The sequence below is a fragment of the Lottia gigantea genome, assembly GCF_000327385.1.
Source record: "Lottia gigantea unplaced genomic scaffold LOTGIsca_9, whole genome shotgun sequence".
In the NCBI taxonomy this organism is placed as follows: domain Eukaryota; kingdom Metazoa; phylum Mollusca; class Gastropoda; family Lottiidae; genus Lottia; species Lottia gigantea.
In genome coordinates, this window is record NW_008710950.1 from 4,361,942 (window position 1) to 4,382,924 (window position 20,983).

The following is a 20,983-nucleotide window of genomic DNA, read 5'->3' on the forward strand; positions in this document are numbered from 1 at the left end:
AGATATCAAGACCAGATAATTCCGTTACCCTGTGGACCCAAAAAGCATGCAAAAACTACAAATATTTAGAAATCTAGTTCTTAAATTCAAAGTAGAAACCTTATAATGATTTGTCTTGACTTAATTCCATCAACATAATGTTGTGTACTTATCCTCCTAGAAAACTGAAACATGCATATTGCTTACCATTGTAGATGTTACAGAACCCATCAAAGATTCAAGTCTTCCAAAAGAAAATGCCTTTTCAGAAGAGGAAGATTCAGACCAACTTTTAGCTGAATTTGTCATAGAAAAAACAGCCCAAAAGAGAAAACCTCAGATATACAATAAGAAAGACACCACAGTTACAAAACATGAAAGTCAATCATTGTTAGATAGTAGTTTAAGTTGTAGTGAAAGTGAAAGTAGTCCAGAGAAACAGCGGTATACAGATATACATGACTATGATAATGACACTGATGAAAAAATGGCTATTTTATTAAACGATGCTACATCACGATTACAGAATAGGAGTAGAAATAAAGAGGAAGACAAGTCGGTTATTGGTGTCAATTCTAATACTAACTTAGTTCAGAAACAAGTTAACAAGTCTTCCCTGGTGTTTAATATACAATGTGATTTTAATATGAATTCTAATGCAGGGACAAATAATGTGGATATTAATCCTGATTCCAAGTCGGATGATAATCTTATTGACATGAATTCTCCTGAACATGAAAACAATTTACCTATAGTAGACAGTGTTTCTGAATGTGATGATCAGGAATCTCGTTTCTCAGAGTCTCAATCTAAAACCATGACTTCAGATTCATCTGAAACTTCTCAGGAAAATACAGAATCTCAATCATGCAATACACCTGATTTAACATCTGTGATACCTTCTATACAAATAGATCATATAGCAGACTGTAATATAGAATCTGAGGACCATAAAGCTAATGATTGTGATATACCAACAGACATTCCAAATGAAGCCAACACTTCCTCAACCAGTGATCATATAGAAAGTGGAAATCATTCTGAAGAGGAAGATTGTGAAAATCCTAAAACTGATTCAGGGAAACTTGAAAATGAAAATCTTCATTTAAATGATATTGACAATCTTGAAGTTGAATTTAAAGAAACAGATGATCTCAGTGATATCTTGAAAGAAGAAGATGATGAAGATGATGATGATGAAGATAATGATGAAGATAATGATGATTCTCCTGCTGATAACGGGTCACCATCCAAAGAACCATTATTGTTTAATAATGAAGATGATCCAACTAATATATATAATGATAATCAATCTGCTTCTAACTTATGTTAGATTTGTCTCTGAAAAACGTATATAATCAACTGTTAACTTCTTTTAACTCTATTGCTGTCAATTAGCCTTATATACTGAATAATAACTTTAATTTGGCAACCTATTTAGACTACAGTCTAATATATTCAATAGGTCCCACTAAACTACAATTAATGCTAGCATAATGATAACAGCATAGCACGAGTCTTAGTCCACTGGAGCCTCAGCTACTTACAAATTGTTTTCATAAAGTTACATTTTTTTTAATGCATTTTTGAAAAGTGGCATCATATGAAAGAGGTATTATCAGCATTACTGATTTTTGTTTTAACTTGTTATTAATGTTTAGTTTCTAGTCAATCATGTTGAAATGTCATTTAAAATATACTTCTTAGATTTGAAAGAAGTGTGTTATACCATAATGTTTGTTTTCTGTGATAATTTTACTAACAGATATAATTGTTATATTAAGTTAATGTGATATATAGATTTGTACTGATATTTGAACCAAAAACCTATTAATTTGTATGATGACTCTTAAAGAGGCATAGTTGTATTTGCTTAATCAGTTGATAGCCTCTATAAAACGTTCTTTGGGAGATCATCATCACTGGGAAATAATTAATTAATACAGTGGGTGCAAATATCGCCAGTTATTACATATCAGTTGTAACTGCAAGGTGGTAGTCTCCATTTTTTTATTGATTGTTAAGTATCATTATGTTCAATGTTTTAAGTCATACAGATTAGATAGAAGTATTTAGCTGCACAAGTAAATCAAGTTAGATGGCTATATCTCTTTAATTATAAGACTAATTGTTGATATCCAGCTAGAAGTCAATATATCAAAATTATTTCTGAATTAACTGTTATAGCCTATGATAAAATTTCCAATATATTTTAAGATAAAGAAATATGTGTTAATACCATGATGAATTCTTACTACATCAGAGTAAGACCTCAACTGCTGATTAAAATATTCAGATATTATTACATGACAATTAGAGTAAATCCATTTTTTATTCTGATGAATAAGTAATAGTAAAGTAAATTGTATGATTTTGAAATGTTAATATGTAAATGTATAAATTGGGCATAATATGTAAACAATGTACTAAAATAGTTCAAAATAAACTGTTGAAAGAAATTTTGTCCCGTCAGATTTGAAAACATTGTATTAAAGTGAGCTAGTGCTTTCAAGGGATTGGATTCTTATCCCCGATATAATTACATTTATCAAACTTATGATAAACAATTTCCAACTATGGATCTTTCAATTATATATAAGTATTTTATTGAAATCAATGTAAATATAATAGTAAATCCTTATAATAAAATAATAAATTTAAAACAAAAATATAAAGATTTTTATCACAGATTATAAATTCTTAAAAATTAGGTGAACTTGAAAGATAATCTATAAAATAACACTTCAAATAATTTTTTTGAAAGTGATATATATTTTTCATAAAAGTTTTTAACACAGTTTTATCTCTTTACAAGGATGTATTAACCTGTAGACTTTATTAGAAATGTAACAAAGTAATGAACCATGGCGAGAACAATGGGCATGTATAAATATAATTGTACTAACTTGTATCACTTATTATGGTAAGAAAAATGTCTCCAGGAAAGTATTGTAATACCTCTTTTGATTAACGTCACTTGCTATCAATTCAAAAAAAATGTTGATGTGATTCTGGACAATGATGGACAGTCAAACCCGTGTAAACAGTAGACTAGTAAAACTAGTCATTAGACCTATTTATTAAATCTAAATTCAGGTACAGGAAAATTTTCTCAAACAAAAACAATTCTAAAATTGATGCATAACAGAAATTATAAATTTTTTAAAAATTTGACAGTAACATATTAAAAAATAAATAAATAAATTTAAATAAATACATAAAAGCTAATCATCTCTATGTGCCATTTTCTGTAATAATTTTTTCTTTTTCTTCTTTGATCTGGTAGGTGAGGCTTGTATAGGTTGTAATGGAGGTAGTCGACCTACAGGACCTGTAGATCTGTAATCATCATCATCATCATCATAATTTCTACCATAATTATCATAACCAGATGCTCTCAAATCATCCGAACTACCACGATGTTTATTGGAATGACTATTATTATACGGTTGACTGCGATTATATTTATTATAACTATCACTATCATAACCATCATTATAACTACCATGGAGAGAATCCTCCTGAACTCTTGTAGAACTGTTTCTTCCTGACTTCACGTAACCATTGTCTGCTGAAAAACACAAATTTAAAATACCGGTACATCATATATTGTCTGGACTATATTTCCCAGCATTAGTTTCTAATTTTACAAAAAAAGAAATTATTGATGTTAAATGTAGGTAAGATCATAAATCCACCCACCTTTTAACCAGGAAAATTTTTTACTAAATATGATCTAACTTAATTAAAACCTAGCTGTCAGTCAACTGAAATTCTTAATGGAATAAATTCTCACTTAATAAAAAATTTAACCATTGCTGATTGGATGAAAAAGTGGGTAAGGTTCTAATCTTGATTAAATATTATTTTGTAAAATATTTATCAGAAATTTTTCTAGAGATTGTATTTCCAGAATCTTTTTGACCAAATTTTAAAAGTGGAGGTACCATCATGGAGTCGTCTGTAATCAGACTGGTTAATTGAGCCTAAAGTCTCTGGATCCAGACTGTCTAACAAACTATAGTTGGATTCTCGTCTGAAGTCTTTCTTCTTCTTCTTTTTAGTAAACCTAAAGAGATAGTCAAATAGTGGGTTAGTTTGTGTGATATAAAACCAATAACAAACTGTGCAGTTAAGGTACAACAATAACACAGGTAAAGTCGAGTAAAGTTATTTTTACACTTCATAATGTATTTATGTTATGCATTGCTCCTGAATGTGCAGAAATACCTTGACTCAACTATAGGAAAGAAACAGAATTGAACTATTAGAATACAAAATAGAAATTCTACTTACTTATCTCCCCCTTTTCTAGACTTGGCTCTACTGGGTACTCTTTCAAGTTCACTACTACTAACTGACATTCTTCTTATTCTATCAGGTAATGTACTAGGGCCAGATGATTTGAGCCTGAAATAGGCGTTCAAAATTTCAAATTGTCATAGATAAAACTGAATGACAAATAGCTAAGAAATTTCAATTTTGAAATATGAGATAAAAGTGTTTTTCCTACAAGTATTAAATATAACAATTCAGTAAAACTTTTCTTGATGCTTTGTACTCATTGAAAAGGTATCATTCCAGGTTTGTAATAAAAAATTAGAACTTGCACACAAGAAGCACCTGTAGGTTTAGCAACATTTCACTTCGGCTAACTAGTTATATCTGTTATACATATACCTCTAATCACATCACACTGGTATTTTATAAAGTTATTGATTAATCTAAAGTTAACTTACAATTCTTCTTGTTGAGGTGTGATTTTTGAGATCTGATCTTCATCATATAATTTATTCAATAACTGTTGTTTTTCTTCCATAGATTTTCTAGGAAACAAAATACCAATAACATCAAGAAGCTCTCCTTTCTGTAGGTGTCCAAACTTCACCAATTTTGCTATAAATTCCATTTCTTGGCTCTGAATGGTTTCTGACTTCTGTATTTGATATTGTCTTCGTGTTTCTTCCAGTGTTTGAGATATTTCTCTATCCATTTGATTCCTGAAAAAACCAATGAACAGATAAATCAGGGAATTGTCTTGTGTACTCACCAAATCTCCAAGAGATTAAGGATCAAATTTACTGATGGGCAATTTACAAAAATTGACTCTGTTTCTATTTTAGTCATCAAAGAGAGATTGATCTAATGATCTAGGAAAAAATAGCAAAGTCGCTAAAAAAATGTGGATCTTCAAGAATGCTTATATGTATATATATTTTTTCTGACAAGAATTTTGCATGGAAAAACAAACCTGAATCTTTCCAAATCCAGTAACTGTTTGTGCATCAACATCATACGTTTTAATTTGGCGGCCATTTTACTACCAGACAATGTGGTCATATTCTGCATTGCTTTATCTTGTAGTTTAATCATGGTTTCTTCTCGTAGTTGTACTCTTTCACCCAGTCTTTTCTTTAAGGCCTATAATTATCATTAATATATTCAGTTATCTCAAACTCTCTATAGAACATTTCGTGCATGAGAGATCGTATAATGACAGTAACTTGTGTCAAAGATTCACAATTTTAGGCAATATGGAACAATAAAAATAAAATAATACATACTATACAACAATTTTGTCAAAATTTACAATATATTTAGTACTGTGCTTTAAGCTTACACAAATGATTAAAATCTTAAATGCACAGAAGAATTACATCCTGGTGTTTCAAACAAAAAAGTCAGAGGTGATAATTTGTCTGCTTGTGAGCCCTTCAAATTAAAAATGAACCTAGAGCTAAAAAAAAAAGTTACAGCTGAAATGAAATGTAAATGTAATCATTCTTCTCAAACTGAATGTGTTTGTGTTAAAATGAATATAAGATTTGGTGAAGCTATCATTCCTATATCACAGGCTCAGTGAAATCATGCCTTTTACATACGTCATAGGCCCTGTCCACAGACTCTTCTGTAATATTTTCTATATCAATATTTTGAAATAAGACAAACAATTTTTCTCGTTCAGTTCTTCTCTCATCCAGTTTGAACTGTAAAGACTGAAAAAAGGTAGAATTAAATAATTTTTCAAGAAAAAGAGCATTAAAGCAAGGTGAAAATTATCAGACATATGCTTACCCTTTCTTGTTTAGCTCTGTTTTCATCTAGCTTTCTGATCAAATCTTCTTTTTGCTGAAATCAGATTGAGAAACACTTTGAATTGTAAAAAAAACAGTCATTAATGAGGAATCTGGTATCATTTAGTGACTACTGTGTTCCTTATCTGTTACAAAACAAGCTTCATAAAGTACTATTACAACTTCCATGGTAAATTAGAACTGTTATTCTGAACAGAATATCATAAAGAAACTAATTAAGTATACATGTACAAGTGAATTTGTATATTTTATTTTCATATCATATAGATGTCTGTCTTTTGCATGCAAGATTCTCTTACATTGACTCATTAGTGCATTCATTCAAGGTTACTGGTTATAGATATCATATTTGATATCTGGATCAACATTACTTCAACCAGATAATCTGGAGGTCCAATGACCACAATACTACCCAATCAACACCCTTGTACTTACCTTTCTATGACTCTCCAATAATTTCTCGCATTCTGGTGTTGATAAAATACCTCTATCATTTAAATCATCTACTAAATTTAACTTGAGATTATTGATAGCCTTCTGTTGTTCTTCTATTTTAGCCAGCTAGAAATAATAATATATCTTAAGATGTAATTATCTTCTTCCAAAATTATCATGAACCTACTTCCAAATGGTCAATTGATTGATGTAAAACTACTATAATTTCTACAGGGTTGACCATAGAAGCAATTCATCTGTATCATTTTTAAATATTCTGCAAGAAGATGCTTTCGCTAGCAGACAGACGGATAGCCGAATTTCATATAAACGCTGGGCCGTGTCAAAAACACCATGTTGACAACAGTGTGAGTTTTCATCTTACCTCTTTAGCTTTATCTAATTGTAGTCTAGCTATCATAGTTCCTAGTCTTTCTTCTTGGCTTTTTAACGCTATCGCTCTTTCTCTCACCATTTCTATTCTTATCTAAATCAGAAAAGATATTTCATTCATTTGATCACCTGTATTAAGTATTATGTTATTTATACAAAAAATCTGATCACTCATACACTAGCATCACATTAATATTCAAATATGGACAAATCTATTTTAGCACCTTTTATGTAGTTTTGTGAGCTTTTAAACTCCTCCAAAATCAGAATTCTCCTTAATTGATGAAGATATTTCTTGAGAAATAAAAATAGAACCATACCTCATCAAGTTCTTCATCTATATTTAACATCTGACCATTCAATATAGATAATCTCTGTTCAGCATGTTTCTTCATTAACTCTATTTCTTTATTATGAGTTTCATCATCATCATTTTCACCATTATTAATAGCTTTCTGTCTCTGTTTCTATGTAGAATAGATATCATACAATAGAATAATTTAATGATTTACTTCAAAAATCACACATTATATGTATATAACCTTAAATTATTTCCTATAGAATGTTTAATGTACTGTTAATGATGGTATTTGATATTATGGGAGTTGATTGGATAGGATAGGATAGGGTGAGGTGAAAAAACCTAATAATTTAGATATCAAACTTTTGCATCCATCTTCCAATATCAATTGTTTTTGCATGTTTTTCTCAGGTTCAGAATGAACAGTGGTCATTAATGAACATTACATTTTTGATAATGAAACATGAAAAATATTCATACCTGAACTTCAGATACTTGTTTTTGTCTTAATTTATCCATCTGTTGAGCCCGTCGTAAAGCCAGCCTCTCTTCTAACATTCTTTTTTGTCGTAATTTATTTAACGTTAATCTTAAATCAAAATTGTTAAAAATAATAACATCATCATGTAATGATTGTCAAAAGTTTTTCAAACATATTTGTTAAGTAATACTAAATAATTCATTATACAATTAGCAATATTCATAGAGAAACATTGACATTAGCATTTCAATATTAATCTAAGCCTAACTTACGTATTTTCTAGTTTAATCATATTCTGTTCATGTTCTTTCATTATTTTTAATCTATCTTCTTCTGATATAGATAACTGACTGTTGATTAGTTTTCTACAAGAAAAAATCAACTTTAGCAATAATGAACGGCACATTGTTTAAAAAAAAATCAAATTTGTCGTATTTGAAATACATTGAAATCTGCAGCAAACACCTTTCTAATTTTCATTTTACTGACATACCCGATAACTTTAGATTCATGTTCTCGAAGTTCTTCTTGTTCTTTTTTCTCACTCATTTTTCTTTGATTCCATTCCTTCTTTCTTCTTGATAATTCTTCCTGAAAATAAACAACAACAGAAATAATTTTAATTTACAATTTCACTTTATCAAACATAAAGCCAAAAACCATTATCTACAGACTGATTGTAGACTGACTCCGGAGAAATCAACTGGGCCACAATAGTAACAACAGTATAATCTATAGAAATTTAAGTTAATATTTATCAGATTAAAGTTTATTTGATGAAAAAGAAGAGAAATTATATTTTGTATTTACATGAAAGGATTAGGGAACAGGTTTTCGCCTAAAGTACCCTTCCCTTCAACTGATATCTAGACCTACCATAAGTTTCTCTTGTTGTCTTCTCCTCTGTTCTTCTTGACTCTCACATAATTCAGCTACTTCTCTTTCATGTTGTTTAATTATTTTATTGATATCATCTTTTAATCCTGTAATAATTTCATTCAGAGTTTATTTCTAAAACTGTTTAATACACATAATCATTTATCATAATATCAAATGATTTTTTTGACACTTGTTGTTTCAATATCATTGATGGAAGCAAATTTCTACTTACATAATTAATGATCATTTTTTTATCAAAGAATAGTTTAAGATATATAAAATTATGTTCAACAAACTTAATTAGTTCTATGTTACTGATGTAGGCAATAGTTTAGAAATATATTAAGGACTTTACTTCAAACATCACAATGTTACTGATCCAGAGTGTAGAAATATTAAACGATTTACTACAAACATCACTATGTTTCTGATGGACACTATAGTTTAGAAATATCTAACATCTTTTTATTTACTACAAACATCACTATGTTACTGATGCTGACGGAGGCAATAGTTTAGACATTAGTAAATGATTTACAATAACATCACCATCACTATGTTACTGATGAAGGCAATAGTTTAGAAAAATATCAAAAGAATTTACTACAAACATCACTATGTTACTGATGCTGACGGAGGCAATAGTTTAGACATTAGTAAATGATTTACAATAACATCACCATCACTACGTTACTGATGAAGGCAATAGTTTAGAAAAATATCAAAAGAATTTACTACAAACAACATTATGTTACTAACACAGGCAATGATTTAAACATTAGTAAATGATTTACTACAAACATCACTATGTTATTGAAGGCAGCAATAGTTTAGAAAAATATTAAATGATTTACTACAAACATCACTTTGTAATTGATGGAGGCAATGGTTTAGAAATATATTAAATGATTTACTACAATCATCACTATGTTATTGATGGCAGCACTAGTTTAAAAAAATATTAAATGATTTACAACAAACATCACTTTGTTACTGCTTGAGGTAATAGTTTAGAAAAATATTAAATGATTTACTACAAACATCACTTTGTTACTGATGGAGGCAATAGTTTAGAAAAATATTAAATGATTTACTACAAACATCACTATGTTACTAACGTGGGCAATGATTTAAACATTAGTAAATGATTTTCTACAAACATCACTATGTAACTGATAGAAGTAACTGATAGGAGTATGACATCAAATTCAAAAAATTTACAATAATACTACAGAATTAGGTATACAACAAACATGACTACAAACCTTGAGATTGGAGTTTTTCTAATAAAGCTTTCTCCATGGCATACAGATCGTCTTTGGCTCGTTCACCAATAAGATCTCTAGCTTTCTCTAGTTGTTTACTATGATCATTATCTAACTCTATCTCAGCAAACAACAGTTCAGCTCTATGGTTTGAACGTAGAGAAAGGAGACCTTCCACAACAGATATAGGCTCTGAAATATCAACACAAACTTGTTTCCACTAAATTAATCCAAAACAACATATACAGATGTCATACAGGGGACATTTCATTAATTATAGTAATGTAGAAACAATATATAATACTTCGAAATCTAGAGTTCATATGAAATGTCTTTAATTAAGGAAAAAAATCTGAGTAGGTATGACATTGATTAAGTTGTGATCTACATGGTGTCAATTTATTATTTATTTACCTATTGGTCCATTGGTTTGTTGATCTTTACATTTCTTTTCATATTCATTTAACTCTCCTTCTTGTTTCTTTCTCTATAAATAGAGAAACAAATAAATTAATGTCTGACTTTACAATAATTGTCTTTGGGGTGAATATTTGATAAAAGAACACAATTAAGGCAAACTTTTAAAAAATAGTGTACATTTATAAGGTAAGTCATAGGGGAATAATAAATACAATATTCTAAGATAGTGAAATTCTGTTATGAACTAGTAATTAAATGATAGTGTGATGGAATAATTTACAGATTTATTGACATGAAATTTGGCCAAAAGATAAATGGTAAATGTATAAAGTACTGATAATAAACTTACAATAGTATTCATCTTTTCTTGTTTCAAAATACTCAATTTCTTATGAAGTTCATGTTCTTGTCGTTCTTTTTCTTTATCCATCTTTTCCTTGGCATTTAACATATCTTTTTTAACTTCTTCTATCATATCTTCTGCTTCTTCATCAGTTAGTTTGTTTTGTCTATAAAATAGATATGAAAATTTAAGAACTAACAGAAAGGCCAACCAAAGAATTACCTTGAATTCTGATGAATTTGATTGAAATTATGCAACCAAGCCCAAATTTATACCCTCTGATAAAAATGTTCCTAATAAGAAATAAGGCTAAACCAGGCAGAACCAGGTATAGATAAATGGTAAAATAGTCAAGTCATCAAGATTCAATATTAAAGCTACTGAAGTACATACTTTTTAAGTTTATTAATAACTCCAACTTGATGTCCTGCCATAGTATTTAATAAATCTGTTTGATCATCTTCTTGTAATTCCTGAAAATATAGAACAGACTTTGTCAAAATTTGAAGAAAGACCTGTAACTACCATCATGCTATAAAAAAAATTATTATCACTCTTGAAGGGGCCCTATGCCATTTTAAATGGTACATGAAGTTGAGCAGTTAATACTAAGGTCACAATCAGGTTTTATTGACGCCTTTGTCTTATATTTCCTTCTTAACAACACAATCTAAATAGTAATCAGTAAAACTTACACTAGCTTGAGCCAATGCTCTTCTTCGTGCAAGTTTCTCCTCTAAGGTCATTCTCTGTCTGGAAATTTCATCATCAAACAACAACTGTAGAGCATCCTGTTGTTTTTTATGTTCTTTGATTAACCAGTCAGCTTGTTCTTGTGTCAGTTTACCTTTCTCTGTTACATCATTAATCATAATCTGTTGTATCTCTCTTATACCCATTCTCTTTCGGATTCCAAATTCCTGTAAATCAGACATTCAATTATCAAATATAATTCTTGTACTTGATGCAATAAATGTTTGAGTATGGGTATAGTAGCAGGAATAATTGTAAAACATGTCCTCCAATCAGAGTTCTCTTGCAATACTGTACATAAAAATGTTGTAAAAATAGTATCATATTTCACAAAATCTATCTAATATGAATTTGTTAGGGTCCAATGTATTCTTTTGATAAATTGCAGTGCAAGAGCATTTAGTTTTTAGTGAAATTGGCAGGTACAAAAGTATCTATGACTGACCTTTCTCAATTTCTCAGCTTCTTCATTTTGTTCTAGAGCTAAAACATAAGTTAGTTCATTTTGTTCTGTTTGCTGCTGTTTATCTAATATATCCAAAAAGTCTTGTTTTTCCTGAAAGTAGAATATCATGATTTAGATGATTAAAGCAATTTGATTATAATGATAGGTTTCCTTATCTTTTAGTGTCAAATTAAGCAAACTATTTAATTAATTGGTGTATCAAATGAATTATCATGTATTCTTAATCATATCATTATATTCTTATTGCATAGAATCAAGAGTTGTAACCAATCATAAATGTCCACATAAAAAAAAAAGACTTTTGACCTTTCTTGATCGGTCACTCATTGGAATTCTGCTGGTAATTCTCTTCCAATTTAGCTAATTATGAATTAATTATGGACATGCGAGACAAACTGGTATTTTTTCAAGTCATTAGAACACCTCTACTTTCTATTCAGATAAGTATCAGCATTTTCATTTTCATAATTGAAAATAAGGGAACCCATCTTAAAAGTAAATGGTATAAACCATTGACATGACTTGCATAAGTAAAACAATTGAAAAATCTCAATTTCCTATACTCTAAAACAATGAAACAAACTTGGACTAAATCTGCTCGGCTAATGTAAATAAGAATATTAATAAAGTAACTTTTGATTTCGCCAACAAAGTAGAAATTATTCCTCATCAGATTAGCAAATCAGTGATTGTTTGTACCTTTTCCGTTAAATCAGCAGCATTTTCTTCAACTTCTTCTTTCTCCATATTATGTCTGTGCAGCATTTCTCCTACTTTTTCCTACAATCATAGACGAATTTTAGAATTTTACTTCAAAAATTATAAAGATAGCTTGCCAGGCAAAGTAATATACGCCCACTGGCAGCTTTGATTTTAAATAAAAATATTTGGCAATTACAATTACCAGTATGAACCTTCTGACATACACTCTTTGAGGCGATACTGAATAATATCACCAAGTTTCATCAAAATCTGTCAAGAACTGGGCCTTCTAGAGTGTTTAGAAGCTAAAACTTAAACGCGTTTTTAATAACAAGGACAATAATATTTTTCTGATTTTTCTGATTTTCGTTAGGGTTCATCTTCGTGTGATAACATACATTCACGCCAAGTTTTATCAAAATACATTAAGAATTGTGCCTTTTAGAGTGTTTATGTGCTCTCACCATACTAAATATTTTTCGATTTTTCTGATTTTCAATAGGGTTCATCCTTGGGTGATTACAAACAACCATACCAAGTTTCATCGAAATCACTCAAGAATTGTGACTTGTAGAGTGTTTAGGAGCAATTGTGGACGGACGGACCGACAGGGTGATGACAATATACGCCCCTCATTTCATGTGGGCATATAAAAATGAAGGTATATCCCTCACCACACTCTAGTCAATGATAAGTATTAGACCCCTGACAAACGTTACAAATTATAATGTGCAAGTTTGTGATCATGGCTAAAGTCGTTCGGGAACCAGTTTCACATACATGTATTTGAAAACCTCAAACTGTTCAGTTTTTTTTCATGTTAAGTTTACCTTATTTCTAGCACACAATCTAATTAAAATAATCTCCATTTCCTTTCTATAATCATCATCTAGTTTCTTGTCTAGAGTTTTTAGATTATTATTAAATCTGTTAACAACATCATCTTCTGTTTGTTTATTAATATCATTATTTAATGTCATATTGTGTATTAACATTAACCCTGTCTGTGTAGCCGCTTCATTTTGTTCTTTCTCTATATCTGTATCTACATGAATTGTGGTAACAATATCCAGACTGAAAATATATCATAATATATAATCCATGTGTGCAACACAGCTTCTGGCATGCACTGAGGTAGAGGTAGCTCCTGGGTGCTAAATATATGCTGTGAATCTTTAGAAAGAAAGAAAGATTACAAGCCCCAAACCTTTCCTAAGCAAATTGTTAATCTTTCATCAATGGCACTCAGTGAACTCCTAAGCATGTGATGAGATCAAAGCAAAAATCTAGCTTAAAATAGATGCCAACATTTCTGCAGCTATCATCATACAGTCTTAAGCTACTGTTAATCATCTTATATTGTGAACTTACTTGTCAATTTCTCTAAACATTTGTAATTTATCTTTTAATCCCAAAATATGAACTATACTATCATCAGGTCCAATTAAACTGAAATATAATAACATGTACCTATAACTGAAACATAACAACAGGTACTTTATCTGAAATATAATAACAGGTATCTATAACTGAAATACAATGACAGGTACTATAAATGAAACATAACAGCAGGTACTATATCTGAAATATAATAACAGGTATCTATAACTGAAATACAATGACAGGTACTATAACTGAAATACAATAACATGTACTATAACTGAAATATAATAACATGTACTATAACTGAAACATAACAGCAGGTACTATATCTGAAATATAATAACAAGTACTATATCTGAAATATAATAACAGGCACTATATCTGAAATATAATAACAGGTACTATAACTGAAATATAATAACATGTATTTATAACTTAAATATAATAGCAGGTACTATAATTGAAATATAATAACATGTATTTATAACTTAAATATAACAGCAGGTACTATAATTGAAATATAATAACAGGTACTATAACTAAAATATAATAACATGTACCTACAACTTAAATATAACAGCAGGTACTATAACTGAAATATAATAACAGGTATCTATAACTGAAATATAATAACATGTACCTATAACTGAAATATAATAACAGGTATCTATAACTGAAATATAATGACAAGTACTATAACTGAAATATAATAACAGGTACTATAATTGAAATATAATAACATGTATTATAACTGAAATATAATAACATGTACCTATAACTGAAATATAATAACATGTACCTATAACTGAAATATAATAACAGGTATCTATAACTGAAATATAATAACATGTACCTATATCTAAAATATAATAACATGTATCTATAACTGAAATATAATAACATGTACCTATAACTGAAATATAATAACAGGTATCTATAACTGAAATATAATGACATGTACTGTAACTGAAATATAACAACAGGTATTACAACTGAAATATAAAAACAGGTATCTATAACTGAAATATAATAACATGTACTGTAACTGAAATATAATAACATGTACCTATAACTGAAATATAATTGCATGCACCTATAACTGAAATATAATAACATGTACTTATAACTGAAATATAATAGCATGTACTTCACCATTCTAATTGAACTGAAATATCAAAACCAAAACCTGAAAAGCTTTTGTTCAGGTTGGAACCTTACAACTATTTTATACTCCAGGTGATATAATTGGACATGGTGACAAACTTTCATAAAAGAATCAGTGTTTTTTTATTCAAATATCTGTAGTGATATGAGGGCTATACACCTGTGTCTTACCTGTAATCTTTGATAGAATTGAATCCTTTCTTGATTGCATCTTTAGGATCTAATACTATCTTCTTTCCTGTTTCTTTCAACTTCCTTTGCTAAAAACATTGTTAAGATAAAAACTGATACATTTGAACGTTTTTTTTTTAATTTATAGTTCTATTTGAGATACAAATTGATATAATGTTGAATTAGAAAAAGAAAAGTTGAATCTGCTCTTGACAGTATTGAAATGTTTCTGGTCATTTGACAGATTTGAATACATAGAAGCCAATCACTTTCATCAGTGAATCCTAACAGAGCATCATTCCAATTTGCATGCAAAACATTTTTTTTCTTAGAAACTAATAAATACTTACTTCTCCAACTATTGTTCTACTACTATTACTACTACTTACATCTAATTTAGACGGCGATATAGAAGTAGCCATTAACCCTTTCTTCTTCATAATAGTAACAATACAGAACACTATTAATATAACTAATAAAATACCCAGTATAAAAGCCATGAAAAAACTTAACGCTGTAAAACCGTGTTGGTAAAATAACTGAAGAAAAAATTATGAAAATGTGATTCAATTCATCTAATCTACTTGTAACCATTCCATTTAACGTCAGATATAGTCTTAGGCCTACACTTTTAGACCGCTCAAATAATGATGCCTTTGATCCCATCAAAGCGAAGCAAATTGGTCACTGTCTATTTTTGGCTTTCCCCCCTTTTAAATTAAGGAGCATCTCCAATAGCATATATCAATCACACCCTTAATATGATATAATATTGGTTCTAGCCATTTGTGATCAAATATTAAAGTTATCAAAACAAGCAGTCCAAATATAAACCAGTCTGACCCTTTATAACATCACAAATAAAAAATATAATTCTAGAACTTACACTTTTTTGTAAAACTGTAGTTCTTGTAACACAAACAGTAGGTTTAACTGTAGAGTAAATCACACTTGCTGACTGTAAAAATAAAAAAAATGCTCAATTTTACAAATATGTTTAATTTTACTTTATTCTGAGAGCTAGAATTCAAACATCATTTACTCCACCAACCATTTTATTGATAGTAACTTAAAATATAGTATTAGGTGTTATAGAGGGTACTCTTTTATAGAACCACTTGCCTCAATATAGTATAACATCAGAGAATTTAATACAAGATTTCTGAAAATCATGTATATAAGACAACTAGAACTTGTTGTCCAGAAGATAACTTACATCAGAAAACTGAACAAATGAAGCGTAAGATGATTTGCCAGGAGGTAAACCTTTCATATCTTCTCCTCTAGGTTCAGCTAAATATTCAAATGTCCGACTATTATTTGCTACAAGAAAAAAAAAAATCGAAATTAAAGTGTACATCGGAAGGAGATGATCAAGTTTGACTATATACATAAATAAATGTTAACATTCTCGGTACAAATTTCCATAGTGTTTTATTTGCTTCAGTTTTGGGAACATAAGCTTTGTTATAAACACCATATCAGTACAAATTTTGAGTAAAACTACTTCTTTGGTTAATAAATCATATCTCTATACCAGAAGAGAATTTTTCTGTTACAAAGGCCAGTGCTTTAATGCCAAGACGAATGGGACTCCAAGTATCCAAGCATGCTTATATATTCCACCAAGGTAATAAAACACAGTTTTGCATGGTCCTAATCCAAATCAACAAACCTGTTATATTTGAAGCCACATTCCAAGAAACTTGATTGCGTCCAGTATTAGATACTCCTGGTTCCAATATTCCTGGTTTAAATCCATCTCCTAACACAGCCCATAATCCAGCAGTAAGATCATCATTGAAAGATACATCTTTTATATAACTAAAGGTAGAGTTTATAGTATGATATAGAGTGGTTGATATTTTAACTTCGGGATTATTCTTATCATTGTTTGTCACCTAAAATATGAAATTATTTCTAACATTTAATGATACAATACAAGCATACTTGAGAAAAATTCTCTTGAGGTGCATTTTGAAGAAAAATTAAAAACAGTGGAGCTACCAATGTTAACTAGCTCATAATAAGGATTTCAGGTCACTATTTTATATCTTATAAGGAGCATATCTTCATGTACAAAAAATCATATCTGAAAATATTACCACTTAGATCCTAATTATGCAAAAAATATTTGGGTCAATTAAGAAAGTTGTATTGTACTAGAAATGAACATTACCTGTATAGTTTTAGTAATAATTACATTAGGAACAGCAGTATCTGTTTGTATGTTATATTCTACACTAGTTTCTGTTAATGGAGTACCAGTATTAGTGGAATATGTTACCTACAAGATAAAAACATATTTTATATCATTGTCATGAATAAAATGTACTATTTGAATATAGAAAGTAACAGTAGTTGTATAATAATAATAATCATAATAAAATTTTATACAACTATACATAAAATATACATAGTAATATCATTTATACACAAACTGGATGTGTCGTTGTTTCTTTCTGAAGGTGGCTCTGCTTGCCATACATGATCTGATGAAACTGTTATGCATCTTCAGTTCAAATGCTGTGTTCATCTAAAGATTAACTTAGATAATGCGAGAAATTATACAATATACATTGTATAATATAATATTGTTAACCATATGTGTTAACTCCACAGAACCTGATACAAAGAGTAATTGCATCAGATCATGGATGACATAGTGTAGAAAACTGCAGAAGAAACATGAAATTGAGATTGATTCAAACCTACTGTACATATTCAATATCTTATGAAATGATTTACATCCATTAAAGTAATCCTTACCACAAATAAGTTTTAACTACATTGAAAAAATTCTTACGTCTGCTAAAAGTGAAGCTTCTCCAGGTACACCAGATGAGATAGTTTGATTATAGATAGTACAGACTGTTGTCAGGGCAGTGATACATGGTGTTAGATATACCACTGTTAATATCAAACTTATAATATTCATTCTGTTGTATTTCTTTATTTATTCCAATGTCATCATTGATAATCTGAATTAAAAAATTAAGCGAGTTTGTACTGCAAATACTAAAGGGCAAGATATCTGTGAATTCAAGGGTATAATATCTTAATACACTTTCACAATGCCAACTGTTCAGGGATTTTTTAAGTACCGGTACCAAATATTGTGATTGAGTTGAATATTATTTTATCAGTCATAGACTAAAAAAAGACAATATCCTCAACAAGGCTACAAAATTTGTCTCAAAATTCGACTTTAAAAAATCATGAGTTAGATTACATTTCAAGGATAACAGGCCAGAAATTTCAATTAAAATTAAAATCTCTTTGTGCTCTGATTAATCAAGGTTCTGTTAATTAACTACACAAAAAAACATATGATTGGAGATAACTTTATCTCTTTGATAATCGATAATCTAAGTTAAAAAAAAGATTAGTAATCAATTTAATAACATTTTTACAGGTTTTAAGAAGTTCGTATTTTTTGCATTTTTGGTACATGCTAAGTAAATGTAATATACATTTTTACTTCTGATGTAAAAGATATAATATATTTTGGATATTTTACCACTCATCACTTACCTTTGGTAGTCTCTATCCACTAACATTAGTTGTCTCACCTGTAGCCTACACGGGTAAATTAGGGTTTGTGATGACAAACAGTAACTATAAACTTACCCATTAACACAACCTAATCCCTTGATTAATATGTTCAACTTCAATTTACAACATTTTGGATTAGAGAAGATTAATACTTTTAAAGCAAGTGATTTTCAATCTTGTATAGATCGTTACAGTTAGATTGTCCTACTTTCTATAAGTTTCATGCAACCCCCAGAATATAGCCAATCAAAAGCCAGAATTTCATGGAAACCTTGAAACCGTTAGGTTAGTTACGGCTATTATTTACCACAACAACAAAATGGCTACCTTTTCATGACAGGTGCACACACGATTTTGTTTGTATCCTTTTCTAATCAACTGACATTTTCGAGATGAAATTAATGACAGGGTGATTGTCATCCGTAAATATGAATACAGAATAGAAGATCATCTCATAAAAAACTTGATTTCTGATTTAAATTCATGTGAAAAGTTGTGAGTCGAGAAAGGCGGCTAAAGATCAAAGGCTTAATCGGATAGGTGAAACAGTTATATTGTCAATCAGAGGGAATTTTCAGTAAATAAGAAGTGAAAATGGCATCTTGTACCGCTGAATCTTATTGTGTATCATTACAAGTTTTGGAGGAGCAAGATGAATTTGGTGCTGATCCTGGTTGGGTTGCAGGAGCTTTTATTCTAGGATTATTGTTAGGAGCAGGATTAACAGCACTATGTGTCAGACCAGTCCTCAGAGAATTGGAAAAGAAAAAGGTACTCAGCTTTAATTTGATTTACAGTTATGTTTTATGTCAATTCTGATTCAGCATTTTGAATGTCATTTTCAATATTTTTAATTTTTTGTTTTAATATACTTAGCAATATTAAATGTTTATAATGTTTAAGCATATAACTTTTTTAATTTACTCAGGTTTTTACCAAAACTTGAAGAAAAAAAATTTCCCAAAAATATTTTAGAAATTTGCATATTTTTTCAGCGCCAAGATGTAGAGAAAGGTACAAAAGGACATTATCTCAACAATATAGAACCAATTGCATCTAAAGTTATTAAAGATGACTTGGTAAGTTTCAATTTTCTGCATTTTTACAGATTAGACTGTCAAAATATCAGTGCTTATCAAAAAATAAATCTCAGTTGGCAGGGCTTTTATTCTCGTTGTCAGATAGCTGTGGTTCCTGTTATTTCATATCAAAACATCAAAACAGCTTGAATTGTATTTAGGCTAGTGACATCATAATGTGGTCAAGTTTTCCAACATTATAGAAACCACAAACACTGGGCGGGAGATTGATATGGTGCAAATAGTGACTAATGTGCTGCTAACAAATAAGGTCTGATAATGAAAACTGATTTTGATTATGAATTGTATATTATCTATATAGTATGGAGAGAAAAAAAAAATTAAAAAGAAGAAAGGAGGTAAATATAAAAAACGGAAGAATGAAGATGATGATGATGATGAAGATTATAGTGATAAAGTTAATGAAACATTTCCTGAATTAGGCAAGGGTATGGTAGATGTCATGATACAGAGTGAAAGGTAAAATATTATTCAATAACAACTTCAGTGCTAGTCTTAAAAACCCGAATCATAACAATAGTTTCTCTTTTCTTGGATTTGAAAAATATTAGTTTTTTTTTCCTGAAATAATTAAGACTTGGGGAAGACCTCTTTCTTTTAAAGAAAGTGCTGAAGAAATTGTAAGGTAAGCTGAAGAGTATTTCTTGTATGAATATTTACCTCAGACTTTAGAGTCATATAATTGCAGGAAGCTCCCCTTTAAATCTTTACATAAGGATCATATATAGGATGATGTATATTTTTTTTAGGTGAAAATATCCTAGATACCCCTATAATGCCCACTGTATTTCGATAAAATGAAATGGGTACCGTATTCTATGTTTTATAAAGTAAAAAGGCATGTTTTTATTGGTTGAGTTGCTATGATATTTGTAAGTTTGACCTGTGCAATACTATTGATTTGTGAATGAAATTCTTGAGGTATAAAGGGAAATGATATTTTTATAGGCTATTAAAGTAGGTTAAATAGTTTGCCAAGTAGATGTTCTATTACAATTGTACTATCAATAAGTATAGTGGTTGTCACAACAGTCGTAGTTGTATAGTTAGATAAATCAATATTTGTTTAGTTAAGTTTCTATTTTTATAAAACAATAG

At 29.5% G+C, this 20,983-nt stretch overlaps 1 protein-coding gene across 1 annotated transcript; it reads right to left on the bottom strand.

The window, feature by feature from the left end:
- Window positions 1–1,791: 1,791 nt before the first annotated feature.
- On the bottom strand, window positions 1,792–18,797 carry LOTGIDRAFT_229882 (hypothetical protein). The gene is made up of 34 exons (XM_009068453.1): window positions 18,765–18,797; window positions 18,037–18,211; window positions 17,410–17,517; window positions 16,906–17,131; window positions 16,447–16,553; window positions 16,117–16,188; window positions 15,581–15,769; window positions 15,231–15,319; window positions 14,803–14,861; window positions 14,668–14,727; window positions 14,460–14,514; window positions 13,884–13,961; window positions 13,343–13,586; window positions 12,510–12,590; window positions 11,790–11,900; window positions 11,287–11,511; window positions 10,985–11,064; window positions 10,598–10,757; window positions 10,243–10,315; window positions 9,829–10,020; window positions 8,561–8,667; window positions 8,178–8,275; window positions 7,957–8,049; window positions 7,684–7,792; window positions 7,223–7,369; window positions 6,895–6,996; window positions 6,510–6,635; window positions 6,055–6,108; window positions 5,862–5,975; window positions 5,231–5,400; window positions 4,719–4,979; window positions 4,276–4,389; window positions 3,927–4,048; window positions 1,792–3,550 (listed from the first exon to the last, which is right to left on the bottom strand). Exons 2-34 carry the CDS (start codon window positions 18,166–18,168, stop codon window positions 3,204–3,206), a joined length of 4,305 nt encoding a protein of 1,434 aa, XP_009066701.1. The 5' UTR covers window positions 18,169–18,211; window positions 18,765–18,797; the 3' UTR covers window positions 1,792–3,203.
- Window positions 18,798–20,983: the final 2,186 nt, after the last annotated feature.

What these genes read in the sequence shown, in the direction of transcription:
- LOTGIDRAFT_229882 (XM_009068453.1), bottom strand. Translation starts at nt 18,168, where the DNA reads ATGAATATTATAAGTTTGATATTAACAGTGGTATATCTAACACCATGT. An exon ending in AGAAAAACTCCAATCTCAAG is followed by an intron (nt 8,668 to 9,828) that starts GTTTGTAGTCAT and finishes AAATTATTACAG; the next exon opens with GATTAAAAGATGATATCAAT. An exon ending in CTGGATTTGGAAAGATTCAG is followed by an intron (nt 4,980 to 5,230) that starts GTTTGTTTTTCC and finishes TGGTTTTTTCAG; the next exon opens with GAATCAAATGGATAGAGAAA.